Below are 13,569 nucleotides of genomic sequence, written 5' to 3'. Positions count from 1 at the left end.
ACAGATTCAAATGGACGTAGGCTGCGGTAGTTAATGTGGAGGTGAAGAGACTTGCCCTGGGTAATGCAGCGTGGACGGCTGCTCCATACCAGTCTTCGGTCTGAAGACATCGACAACACAAATTACACGTGTCCGTTAATGTAGTTCTAAATGTAATATTGGATTTGGGTATGCCTCAAAAACAATTTGTACTCGTCCACCCATGTGTTTCGCGTCTGTTCCGCCTCGCATTAATCTTTGTGTTCGTCCTGTGATCGTGTTCTGCAATGCGCCACGACTGCCAGCAAGTGAAAATTCCGCTGGCGAGTCACGGAGCCCGTTCAGCTCTTTAAATTCAATCCGTCCCCCGTTCGGCGATTTACGAGACACCTGGCGGCGCTGCGTGAATTAACTAATAGCGACGGGATTAATAACGCCAGTCGCTGCATCATTCCGCTCCAGTTATTCTATCTATAATAATTCCCGCCTCTTCCAGGTCACAAGAAGACAGAGAGAGAGACGAAAATAAAAAAAAGAGTCAGAAAAAGAAAAGTGGAGCGGGAAATATGAAGCGAGGAAAGTCGTAAAGCGCGCGGCGTGGCCGGCCGCCGGAGGCGCTGCCGTCGCGGACAGCTGACTGTCGCCGGCAGGCTCGGTGATTTAGCGGCGCTAATGTTTACAGGTCTTCGCTCGCAGCCTATTTGTTTCGTCCCGGCACTGCCTTCCCACTTTCCTTAGAGACGTTTTTCTTTTTGTGTTTGTTTGTTACTCCGGCGCGGAGGTGTGGACTCTTCGCGCGCGTATTTCAGCGCCGCAACGAGCGCTGCCAGGAATATTCGGTGCGGCGCGCCTTGCCGGATGGAGCCGTAAATTACCCGTGACGCAGACGCAGACGTCGACGGCGCCGGTAGCGGCCTGAATTATATAACGGCCACGGCGCACGCATCCCGAATAAATCCTGCGGCGCGCGCACCCGACACGGCATGTCCGACATTGCCAGCGCTTTCTGTCCCCATGTCTGCCATTACTCATTAATTATGCGAAGGCCTCCGGTGAAAGACGGACAAATGTGTAACACTTATCATTCTGGAGAAAAAAATCAAAACGGTAGAATACGGAAGAGCTGAGGTAAAATTCATCGTGGCGTCCGGACGAAGGTGTAATTTCAAGTTATACTATCTAGGGCTGTGTCCGTCAGAAATAGGCGGGTGGGTGCTAATGTGTTTTTTTTTTTAAGTTCTGCAATCTGATTGGCGACTTCCTTCGTGTTACTACTTTTTTTATCTTCGTATTGTTGACCACGATCACAGGGAAACGTAAGCGACAGCCCCGGACATTTGACAAGCCCCGCCCATTTACCTCCCGCCACACCCACCAAGAGAGCATCAATATGATCTTTGGTAGCCCTCGTCTCTGTCGTGTTTTCGTTCGTTGTTTTTTGTTTTACCGCGGCTGTTCATACTAGCAGTGTTGTGCTGTTAGTACTTCCCAGCAGTTTGTGTAATACTGTCAAAAAGAAACATAGATATCCACTCTCAATAAAGTTATCATATACAAGGTACCTTGACTGTTGAGGCCAACTGCTGTCAAAACTGATATCTAACAGACATTAAAGTACGACAAGATATGTTGGAATGACACTGACGAAATTATGTACATATGTTTAACAATAGGCAGCTCTAAAGCTCTGAAACACTGAAGAAGAACTCGAAGTAATCTCGTGTCTGCTATAAGCAAGCAGTGATAAGAGTTCACAAGTAAAAATTCACCCATTACACAGGCAAATATTAATAAAGAATGCCACTGTATAAATATCTGACTTCTTGCATTACGCATTTCTACATTATCCCACTCTTGTATTCTTTAGTCTTAATGAGGTAATCAGAAACAAACCAAGACATCAAGTTTGCCTTGTTTATGCACAACATTGACTTTAGGCAATCGAGATAATGGACAGCGTCCTTGGCGATACTACCAATTAATATTTCCCAACAGAATATCTTACACGACGCGAGGTGACGGAAATTTGCGCTCACTGCAGTTAATAAATATCAGGTTTTTGATATAGTGCAGATGAAAGCTGATGAAATAAAAAAAGTGTGGATGCCATTTCTATTTTACATTGTTATTGATGATTTTTCAACTCGCATATTCAGTGAACATATTTCCAATTCTTTTCACAATGGTACCGGAAAAACTGTATTTCGTGCTAACTACTGATTTTCTCCCTTGTTATGACTGGCACATCTGTGATACGAACAACTTTGATGTTGGAACATGCGATGGGCGGAGCTTGGGATATGGATTGGTGGGGCTGTCGCTAACGTTACGTCGATCACAAAACAACAGGATTAAGAATGTATAAATCGTGGTACTTGCAGTGATCGTGCAATAAGGGGCGATCAAAAAATGTCCGTTCGGAGGCTGTATAGTCCAGAATCGATATGCCGATGAGGCAAAATCTCGTGAGCATTGAGGCAATCGTGACAGCGACGCAGCAGGCTGAAGCTGCCGTGTCCTCTTCCGTCTGCTGCACAAGGTCATCCGTCAGGAACCGTCCACTCTTCGGGGCCCTTAAAACACCAGAACGGCGGAAAGGGGTCACTTAAACAAGTACTTTTTTAGTGTTTGGTAAATCCATACTTTATTTCCAGTAATCACAACAATTGTTTACAATTATAAATAATAATTGCTGGCCGGGGTGGCCGAGCGGTTCTAGGCGCTACAGTCTGGAACCGCGCGACCGCTACGGTCGCAGGTTCGAATCTTGCCTCAGGCATGAATGTGTGTGATGTCATTAGGTAAGTTAGGTTTAAGTAGGTCTGAGTTCTAGGGGACTGATAACCACAGATGTTCAAGTCCCATAGTGCTCAAAGCCATTTGAACCCTTCTTCTTCTTTTTTTTTTTTAACAAAACTTGTCCCGTATGAGTCGGTATAGTTTTTGCATCTTTTACACACGCTGTTGATGTCACACTTTTACCTGTGAAGCACACTAGTGTATTACCTGTTATTGCCAGTTAAAGTCTACAATGCACGCCGCCCCCCTTACTGTAGCTGCCACAGTCGGATAATAAACTATTAATGAATGGAAATGTATTTAATAACAACAGTTCAAATTACGCTTCACAAAACTTGTCCCGTATGAGTCGGTATAGTTTTTGCATCTTTTACACACGCTGTTGATGTCACACTTTTACCTGTGAAGCACACTAGTATATTACCCGTTATTGCCAATTAAAGTCTACAATGCACGCCGCCATCCTTATTGTAGCTGCCATCCGTGCCCTGTCAGGGTCGCCAGTTTCCTCACAGGCGGATAATAAACTATTAATGAATGGAAATGTAATTAATAACAACAGTTCAAATTACGCTTCACAAAACTTGTCCCGTATGAGTCAGTATAGTTTTTGCATCTTTTACACACGCTGTTGATGTCGCACTTTTACCTGTGAAGCACACTAGTGTATTACCCGTTATTGCCAGTTAAAGTCTACAATGCACGCCGCCCCCCTTACTGTAGCTGCCACAGTCGGATAATAAACTATTAATGAATGGAAATGTATTTAATAACAACAGTTCAAATTACGCTTCACAAAACTTGTCCCGTATGAGTTGGTATAGTTTTTGCATCTTTTACACACGCTGTTGATGTCACACTTTTACCTGTGAAGCACACTAGTGTATTACCTGTTATTGCCAGTGAAAGTCTACAATGCACGCCGCCACCCTTATTGTAGCTGCCATCCGTGCCCTGTCAGGGTCGCCAGTTTCCTCACAGGCGGATAATAAACTATTAATGAATGGAAATGTAATTAATAACAACAGTTCAAATTACGCTTCACAAAACTTGTTCCGTATGAGTCGGTATAGTTTTTGCATCTTTTACACACGCTGTTGATGTCACACTTTTACCTGTGAAGCACACTAGTATATTACCCGTTATTGCCAATTAAAGTCTACAATGCACGCCGCCATCCTTATTGTAGCTGCCATCCGTGCCCTGTCAGGGTCGCCAGTTTCCTCACAGGCGGATAATAAACTATTAATGAATGGAAATGTAATTAATAACAACAGTTCAAATTACGCTTCACAAAACTTGTCCCGTATGAGTCGGTATAGTTTTTGCATCTTTTACACACGCTGTTGATGTCACACTTTTACCTGTGAAGCACACTAGTGTATTACCCGTTATTGCCAGTTAAAGTCTACAATGCATGCCGCTGCCATCCGCGCCCTGTCAGGGTCGCCAGTTTCCTGATAGGCGGGTAATAAACTATCAATGAATGGAAATGTATTTAATAACAACAGTTCAAATTACGCTTCACAAAACTTGTCCGGTACAGTTTTAGACACGCTGTTGATGCCATACGAGTGTACTAGCCGTCACTGCCGGTTGTGTGTGCAGGCTGGGCGCGGGGTCCGGCGGAACGGGCGCGCTCTCCGAGCTGCAGCTGCTGGCGGCGTCGCGGCGCTGCGCCGTGCTGCCCCCGGGGGCGCCGGGCGCGGGGGCGGCGGCGGCGGCGGGGGCGGGCGCGTCGCCGGGCGGCGGCAGCGCGGGCCCGCAGCCGCCCCCCGTCTCCTCCGGCGCCGACCTGCACCCCGCCTACCGCCTCAACCCCTACGTGGAGCACCTCTACTCCTCGCTGCAGCACTCTAGTCCCTCCTTGCACGGTGAGTACCCGACCCGGGCTTACGTACGTCTTGTAACCTACACACAGTTGCTATAGCCCAGAGAGTCGATGCTTATCCAGTGGGTCAGTACATGCTTTCAGGGCTGATAGTGATTCTGAACAAAAAGCTTCATTTGGACGTATGGCCTGTTTGCAATAGTGCTGCAGTACAAAATTTAACTATATTAAGGAAAGGCAAACCAACGTTTCTAGCATTTGTAAACTTAGAGAAAGCTTTTGACTATGTTGACTGGAATACTTTCTTTCACATTCTGCAGGGAAAAATACAAGGAGCGAAAGGCTATTTACAATTTGTACAGAAAGTAGATGGCAGTTACAAGAATCGAGGGGCATGAAAGGGAAGCAGTGGTTGGAAAGAGAGTGAGGCAGGATTGTAGCCTGTCCCCGATTTTATTGAATCTGTATATTGAGCAAGCAGTAAAGGAAACAAAAGAAAAGTTCGGAGTAGGCATTAAAATTCATGGAGAAGAAATAAAGCAGTGAAGGAAACGAAAAATTCGAACTGTTCGTGCAGATAGTTGTTGTCTTGCAAACGTCCCCACCTGTTGACTTAGGGATCGAGACGTGGCTGCACGATCCGTTACAGACGTGCAGATAACATGCCTGTCATCTCGACTGCTAGTGATACGAGGCCGTTGGGATCCATCACGGCGTTCCGTATTACCCTCCTGAACCCACCGATTCCATGTTCTGCTAACAGTCATTGGATCTCGACCAACGCGAGCAGCAATGTCGCGATACGATAAACCGCAATCGCGATAGACTACAATCCGACCTTTAAGAAAGTCGGAAACGTGATGGTACGCATTTCTCCTCAACACAATAACGTTTCACCAGGCAGCGCCGGTCAACTGCTGTTTGTGTATGAGAAATCGGTTGGACACTTTCGTCGTGTCAGCACGTTGTAGGTGTCGCCACCGGCGCCAACTTTGCGTCAATGCTCTGAAAAGTTAAAATTTGCATATCTCAGCATCTTCTTCCTGCCGGTGAAATTTCGCGTCTGTAGCACGTCATATTCGTGGTGTAGAAATTTTAATGGCGAGTAGTGTAGCTGCCTGTGATGTGATTCGAAACACACCGGGGATGTCAGGGTGCATCAAAATCTTGTTCGCCGATGTCGTACTTCCATTGAGGTTGACGGGCGTCCGTTCCACAGTGCATTTTGTAAGATTCAGTACAAGTGGTACGTTCACTGGGTCAACCATGCTATTTACAGTTGATTGTTACAAATTTTTCAGTGGAGCGTGCTGTACGTCCTGTTTAATTTTTGCGCGCCGTTACGGAAACACCGTGTATAACCACAGTGAAAATGAAAACTGTTTTCTGTGCAGCAGTTAGCTACGCCCAGCAGCTACTTCTGTATATAGTCGCCATTGCGCATTGGACATCTGCCGTACCGTCGTACCAACCTTCCGACATCCTCGTCATATAAGGCAGCCTTATGTAGTTCCCGACAATTTTCTGCTGGATTGCGGCTCGTCGTGTGTTCCGAAATGCTGTTTTCGTAGTTAGCGGTTCATTTGAGTTGAGACGAAAGTTAGAGGGACGCAGTCTCCCCTGCAGTGGTCGGCTGAGAACCGTTAAGAAGAAGGAAACGCGTGATGGTTTACGTTACGCGGGTTTCACCAAATCAGGCGAAACTCTCGGAAAGTGCTCGTACGTGGCGGGAGACGCTAATGTTCGAGGAATTTCTATGCGCTCAGAAGTGAGAAGATCATACTAGAGACACTGCCCAACTAGTCTACGCAAAGCTACATAGCATGCTCACTGCAGTCTCCATTTCCCCACCGATCGTTCTTTAGTCTCGGAATAGCCTCGTCCAAAAAACGGTCGAAATGGTACTGAGCACTATGGGACAACATCTGAGGTCATCAGCCCCCTAGAACTTGTTGTTGTGGTCTTCACTCCTGAGACTGGTTTGATGCAGCTCTCCATGCTACTCTATCCTGTGCAAGCTTCTTCATCTCCCAGTACCTACTGCAGCCTACATCATCCTTCTGAATCTGCTTGGTATATTCATCTCTTGGTCTCCCTCTACCATTTTTACCCTCCACGCTGCCCTCCAATGCTAAATTTGTGATCCCTCGATGCCTCAGAACATGTCCTACCAACCGATCCCTTCTTCTAGTCAAGTTGTGCCACAAACTTCTCTTGTCCCCAGTCCTATTCAATATCTCCTCCCTACAACTTAGAACTACTTAAACCTAACTAACCTAAGGACATCACACACATCCATGCCACAGGATTAGAACCTGTGACCGTAGCGGCGCCTAGAACCGCCCGGCCACCTCGGTCGGCAATAGACTCGTACTCACCCGGCGAATGCCGAGTGCTCAGTTACGAAGAAAATGAAATAAATGTCGGGTACAATTTTCACATTTTACGACCCAATAGCTGTTATGTTTCTCGTCTCAGTCCCCGTTTCTCGATGTTTATTATTTTATTTTATTTTTTAATATTAGTGTTTCTAAGAGTCCTGTTTCGTCCGAGAACAAGACGAGACTATTTAAATAAAAATTGGTCGAGCCTCTCGTCGTTCTCCGTTCAATTTGAAGAGGCGCTTCTCAGGTCTGTTTTGCGCGTTTCTGTTGCTGCTCTCTAGTCGCAGTGTCGCACTTATTGGCGCGCCCTGTCTGTTTCACATCACTGAAACACGCTATCCAGAAAGCGTCGCTCCATCGTCTAATGCTAGCATAGTCTTGACGGTCCACGCTTCAGCAGTTGCCTATAAAAGAAAAAAAGAGTTACTTTAGAATATTTAAAAAAAAATATTTATTAACACAGTACAATCAAAACAATATGAAGATACAAAAGAACCCACCACCTTAATAATTAGTCGGTCTACATATTATACGACATTCTACAGCATTGTTACATTTCGTTTTTCTTTTACTGTCATAACTATGAGCAAGGTTAATCTGTTGAGCTATCCTACTTCTACTTATCTATTTTGCAAAATAGAATAGAATAGAACAGAATATTATGGTACTTTAGGTTATTCATTCGCAACTGATTCCTATAAAGTTAGAAAATACGCAGGATGAAAGATAAAGAAACACATTACGTCGCTTCTCGTAATGTCAAGGAAAGCGTGCCCTGGTAGCAGGTGGATACGACGGCAGGAAACTTTAATTACTGGTGCAACGACAGCCACCCTCCCCATTACTCCAGTGGTTTGTAGGGTACGGGCGTAGACATAAGAATAAGCCGTCAATGATGTCGGAAGTTTTCAAAATGCAGTAGTGCACGAGTTGGCTCCTGCGACGAGCGCGCAGGCAGCGAGGGGACCCGCCCAGCATTCGGAGCAGGGCGACGCAGGTGTCGGCGTCCCTCTGCGGTCCGCCACCATTCCGGTCAGGTGCGCACGCGAGCGGCGCGGCTGCGGAAGCGGATGCACCGGCGCGGCTCAGGAAGCGCGAACGTGAGCGTCGGCGTGAACGTGCGCGTGACAAAGGGGCGCCGGGAGCGGAGGGTGTGAGGGCAGCGAGCGGACACGTGCGCCTCCCGCATGCAGGCCGGCGCTCGGCGTGTCGCAGGCACGCACCGCCACGCACCGCCCGCGCCGCCGCACCTGCGCCGAGCTCACCCCGTGTGACGGGAATGTAGCCGCTGCCGGCTCAGCGGGCGCCCAGCGCTGCACTCTAGTGTGACCCCGCGACAAGCCTGCGGGCCGCAGCAAGAGCGCCAGCGAGGTTCTGGAAGCCGCGCCGTGCCAGCCGCGCTATAGTCCGTCTGTAAACTCCAGAGGGAGCAGCGCTTTCGGTGGGGGAAGTGACCTTTCCCGGGAGACCGCTGCCACCGGCCTACAGGGACACTCAAAATCTGTTGCCCGTTACCTGTCTAGCGGTGTAGATCGGCGTGCAGTCATACACGTCGTTTCTGTTTGTGGGATATTAGTTGCCAGTCAGTTAACTTTGTATACTGACTGATGTACTTCGATATCTGGAAGTGATGGATAATCACATTAGGGAAAAATATTTGCTTTGATGTCCCCTACAACCTGACCCTGTATACTGCTCGTCAGTGGGGAATCTGACGAGTTGGGACTCGTAGTGCCAACAAAGAAAGCACGGAGAAAAGCAGCGCGTTTCTTCGCCGGTGCATTTAGTGAGAACGAAGTCGTCACCAGAGATGCTGAGCCGAGTGCAGTGGCAGACGCCGCAGGAGAGTCGTGGCTACAGGCGGCACTCTGACGGCTGGCCTGTGTAGAGCGCCGCCGCCTAACGGACCTCCATTACACTACAGTGCCAGAAGCGGGGGCATTCCACTGTGTCGCTCAAGATACGAAACTGGACGAAAAAAAAGTGTGGCGTGACGTCGCGAACGCCGCATCGGACGGGAAATTGCCGTGCCACAAGTTTACATCTACATGACTACTCTGCAATTGATATTTAAGTGCTTGGCAGAGGGTTCATCGAACCACAATCATACTATCTCTCTACCATTCCACTCCCGAACGGCGCGCGGGAAAAACGAACACCTAAACCTTTCTGTTCGAGCTCTGATTTCTCTTATTTTATTTTGATGATCATTCCTACCTATGTAGGTTGGGCTCAACCAAATATTTTTGCATTCGGAAGAGAAAGTTGGTGACTGAAATTTCGTAAATAGATCTTTGCTTTAATGAGTTCAATCCCAACTCGCGTATCATGTCTGCCACGCTCTCTCCCCTATTACGCGATAATACAAAACGAGCTGCCCTTTTTTTGCACCCTTTCCATGTCCTCCGTCAATCCCACCTGGTAAGGATCCCACACCGCACAGCAATATTCTAACAGAGGACGAACGAGTGTAGTGTAAGCTGTCTCTTTAGTGGACTTGTTGCATCTTCTAAGTGTCCTGCCAATGAAACGGAACCTTTGGCTCGCCTTCCCCACAATATTATCTATGTGGTCCTTCCAACTGAAGTTGTTCGTAATTTTTACACCCAGGTACTTAGTTGAATTGACAGCCTCGAGAATTGTACTATTTATCGAGTAATCGAATTCCAACGGATTTCTTTTGGAACTCACGTGGATCACCTCACACTTTTCGTTATTTAGCGTCAACTGCCACCTGCCACACCATACAGAAATCTTTTCTAAATCGCTTTGCAACTGATACTGGTCTTCGGATGACCTTACTAGACGGTAAATTACAGCATCTTCTGCAAACAACCTAAGAGAACTGCTGAGATTGTCACCCAGGTCATTTATATAGATCAGGAACAGCAGAGGTCCCAGGACGCTTCCCTGGGGAACACCTGATTTCACTCCAGTTTTACTCGACGATTTGCCGTCTATTACTACAGTGGGATAAGAAGTGTCCCCCCGCCACCGCGGCGATAAGCCAGTGGCGTGAAGGCCTCCAGTCGGTTGGCGGGCAGGAAGCGGCGCCGCCTCCGGGAATAGAGGCGGCTGCGGCGTCGGCGGCGGCGTCGCGGCGCCGGCCCTCTACACCCAGAAATAGACGCCGCAAACGAGCGGCTCGCCTCTCGTCGGCCCGCGACCTAACACCGACGCCCGCCGTCCCTCCTGGCCAGTGAACTTCTCCCCGGTCTGGTGGAGAAGAGGCCACGTGTGGGGACTAGGGCTGAGTCCAATATATCGATTTTTAAAAAGTATCTTAGTCGGATCTCGGTAAATCGGAAAAAGTATCGACATATCGGCTGAAAGAACATAGTACCTGCTTATAAAAATATCCGCTGCACGTTATACAGGATGAGAAGTATTGAAACCGACAAACTCTGGGAGGTGTTGTTGGTGTGGTCTTCAGTCCAGAGACTGGTTTGATGCAGCTCTCCGTGCTACTCTATCCTGTGCAAGCTTCTTCATCTCCCAGTACCTACTGCAACCCACATCCTTCTGAATCTGCTTAGTGTATTCATCTCTTGGTCTCCCTCTACGATTTCTACCCTCCACGCTGCCCTCCAGTACTAAAATTAGTGATCCCTCGATGTCTCAGAACATGTCCTACCAACCGATCCCTTCTTCTAGTCAATTTGTGCCACAAGCTCCTCCTCTCCCCAATTCTATTCAATACCTCCTCATTAGTTATGTGATCAACCCATTTAATCTTCAGCATTCTTCTGTAGCACCACATTTCGAAAGCTTCTATTCTCTTCTTGTCTAAACTATTTATCTTCCATGTTTCACTTCCATACTTGGTTACGCTCCATACAAATACTTTCAGAAACGACTTCCTGACATTTAAATCTATACCCGATGTTAACAAATTTTTCTTCTTGAGAAACGCTTTCCTAGCCATTGCCAGTTTACATTTTATATCCTCCCTACTTCGACCATTGTCAGTTATTTTGCTCCCCAAATAGCAAAACTCCTTTACTACTTTAAGTGTCTCATTTCCTAATCTAATTCCCTCAGCATCACCCGACTTAATTCGATTACATTCCATTATCCTCGTTTTGCTTTTGTTGATATTCTTCTTATACACTCCTTTCAAGATACTGTCCATTCCGTTCAACTGCTCTTCCAAGTCTCTGACAGAATTACAATGTCATTGGCGAACCTCGAAGTTTTTATTTATTCCCCATCGATTTTAATACCTAATCCGAACTTTTATTTTGTTTCCTTTATTGGTTGCTCAATATACAGATTGAATAACATTGGGGATAGGGTACAACCCTGTCTCACTCCCTTCCCAACCATTGATTCCCTTTCATGCCCTTCGACTCTTATAACTGCCATCTGGTTTCTGTACAAATTGTAAATAGTCTTTCGCTTCCTGTATTTTACCCCTGCCAACTTCAGAATTTGAAAGACAGTATTCCAGTTAACATAGTCAAAAGCTTTCTCTAAGTCTAAAAATGTTAGAAACGTAGGTTTGCCCTTCCTCAATATAGCTTCTAAGACGAGTCGTCGGGTCGGTATTGCTTCACGTATTCCAACATTCCTACGGAATCCAAACTGATTTTCCCCGACGTCGGCTTTTACCAGTTTTTCCATAATTCTGTAAAGAATTCGCGTTAGTATTTTACAGCTGTGAGTTATTAAACTGATAGTTAAGTAATTTTCACAGCTATCTCGATAACTTTAGCACACCCCGATGGCATAGCGCCCACAGCGCTGGCCTAACGCGTGGACCGTAGGCGTGGGTAGGTTTTTTCGGCGGGAAGTAACAATGGCAGGGGGTGTCTTCCCCCCCCCCTCCCCCCGCCCCCGCGGAGCGGTGTGCCACCCCCCTGTGACAGAGGCGCTCCATCACACGGCCAGAGACAAAGGGATGCGCAGCACAATAAAAGCAGCAGGCGCAGCCACAGGTCCTAAGGGCTGCGGTACCGGCTGGCCGACCCAGCCCCGCTAGAAGTCGCCCTGTCCTCCACTCAGTTTATCTGAAAGTAGTTCCTGCTCCAGTTCGCGACTGTTCACTAAAAAATAAAATTACGAACAACTTTGAACATGGCTGACGTTTGCAGCAACCGTATGCACAAATTTGAAAAAGATAAAAAAAATCAGCCAACCGGTTGCATAGGTTTTCTATATACCTTGACCAGGTTTCGTCACCTGTAACGGTGGCTTCATCAGAAGGTAAGATAATTACATGAAGAACATATCGTCAAAGATGTACAGTGATTTAAGAGCTGAGTTGCTCAAGTCATACATTAAAATATAAAACATAATGTTCTTCAAAAGGTCAAACATTAAAAACTAAGTAACACCGGTGTGGTGTGAGGAGAAAACCTATGCAACCGGTTGGTTGATTTTTTTGCGTATTTTTCAAATTTAAAATTATGAATCAGAAAACGCACACCACACGTGTGCTGTATCCGTCGTTTTTAAAAACACGTTTTCCGCTGTTAAGCCTATTTGAGGAACAAGGATAAATACGCTGACAAAAAAAGAAAAAATCTCAATACCGAGAACGTATTCTACGACATAGACAGTTGGCAGGAGTGTTTCTACGTTTGAAAGATAATGTCTGTTCACATTAAACACCAATCGCTTAACGATGGCACTAATAGCGTCACTATAAGGATACTGACAGGTTTCAGATAGATTATATAATGGTAAGACACATATCCAGGAACCAGGTTTCACATTGTAAGACATTTCCAGGGGCGGATGTGGACTCTGACCACAATCTATTGGTTATGAACTGTAGAAGAAAACTGAAGAAACTGCAAAATAGTGGGAATTTAAGGAGATGGAACCTGGATAAACTGACTAAACCAGAGGTTGTTCAGAGTTTCAGGGAGAGCATAAGGGAACTATTGACAGAAATGGGGGAAAGAAATACAGTAGAAGAAGAATGGGTAGCTTTGAGTGATGAGGTAGTGAAGGCAGCAGAGGATCAAGTAGGTAAAAAGACGAGGGCTAGTAGAAATCCTTCGGTAACAGAAGAAATGTTGAACTCAATTCATGAAAGATGAAAATATAAAAATGCAGTAAATGAAGCAGGCAAAAAGGAATACAAACGTCTCAAAAATGAGATCGACAGGAAGTGCAAAATGACTAAGCAGGGATGGCGAGAGGACAAATGTAAGGATGTAGAGGCTTATCTCACTAGGGGTAAGATATATACTGCCTAAAGGAAAATTAAAGAGAGCTTTGGAGAAAAGACAACCACTTGTATGAATATCAAGAGGTCAGATGGGAACCCAGTTCAAAGAAAGGAAGGTAAAGCAGAAAGGTGCAAGGAGTATATAGAGCGTCTATACAAGGGCGACATACTTGAGGACAATATTATGGAAATGGAAAGGGATGGAGACGAAATGGGAGATACGATACTGCGTGAAGAGTTTGACAGAGCACTGAAAGACCTGAATCGAAACAAGGCTCCGGGAGTAGACAACATGCCATTAGAACTACTGACGGCCTTGGGAGAGCCAGTCCTGACAAAACACTACCATCCGGTGAGCAAGATGTATGAGACAGGCGAAATACCCGCATACTTCAAGA

At 46.4% G+C, this 13,569-nt stretch overlaps 1 protein-coding gene across 3 annotated transcripts in view; it reads left to right on the top strand.

The window, feature by feature from the left end:
* The window catches only part of LOC126293373 (transcriptional activator cubitus interruptus), a 1,766,542-nt gene that overhangs the window by 1,649,335 nt on the left and 103,638 nt on the right, over positions 1–13,569 (top strand). For all 3 annotated transcript variants that reach the window (XM_049986575.1, XM_049986574.1, XM_049986573.1), the window contains one exon: positions 4,387–4,652. In XM_049986575.1, the coding sequence (XP_049842532.1) occupies positions 4,387–4,652 (266 nt within the window). The remainder of the gene's footprint in view (positions 1–4,386; positions 4,653–13,569) is intronic.

This window comes from Schistocerca gregaria, chromosome 10, assembly GCF_023897955.1.
Source record: "Schistocerca gregaria isolate iqSchGreg1 chromosome 10, iqSchGreg1.2, whole genome shotgun sequence".
NCBI classification, from domain to species: domain Eukaryota; kingdom Metazoa; phylum Arthropoda; class Insecta; order Orthoptera; family Acrididae; genus Schistocerca; species Schistocerca gregaria.
This window is presented reverse-complemented; position numbering and strand designations above follow the sequence as displayed.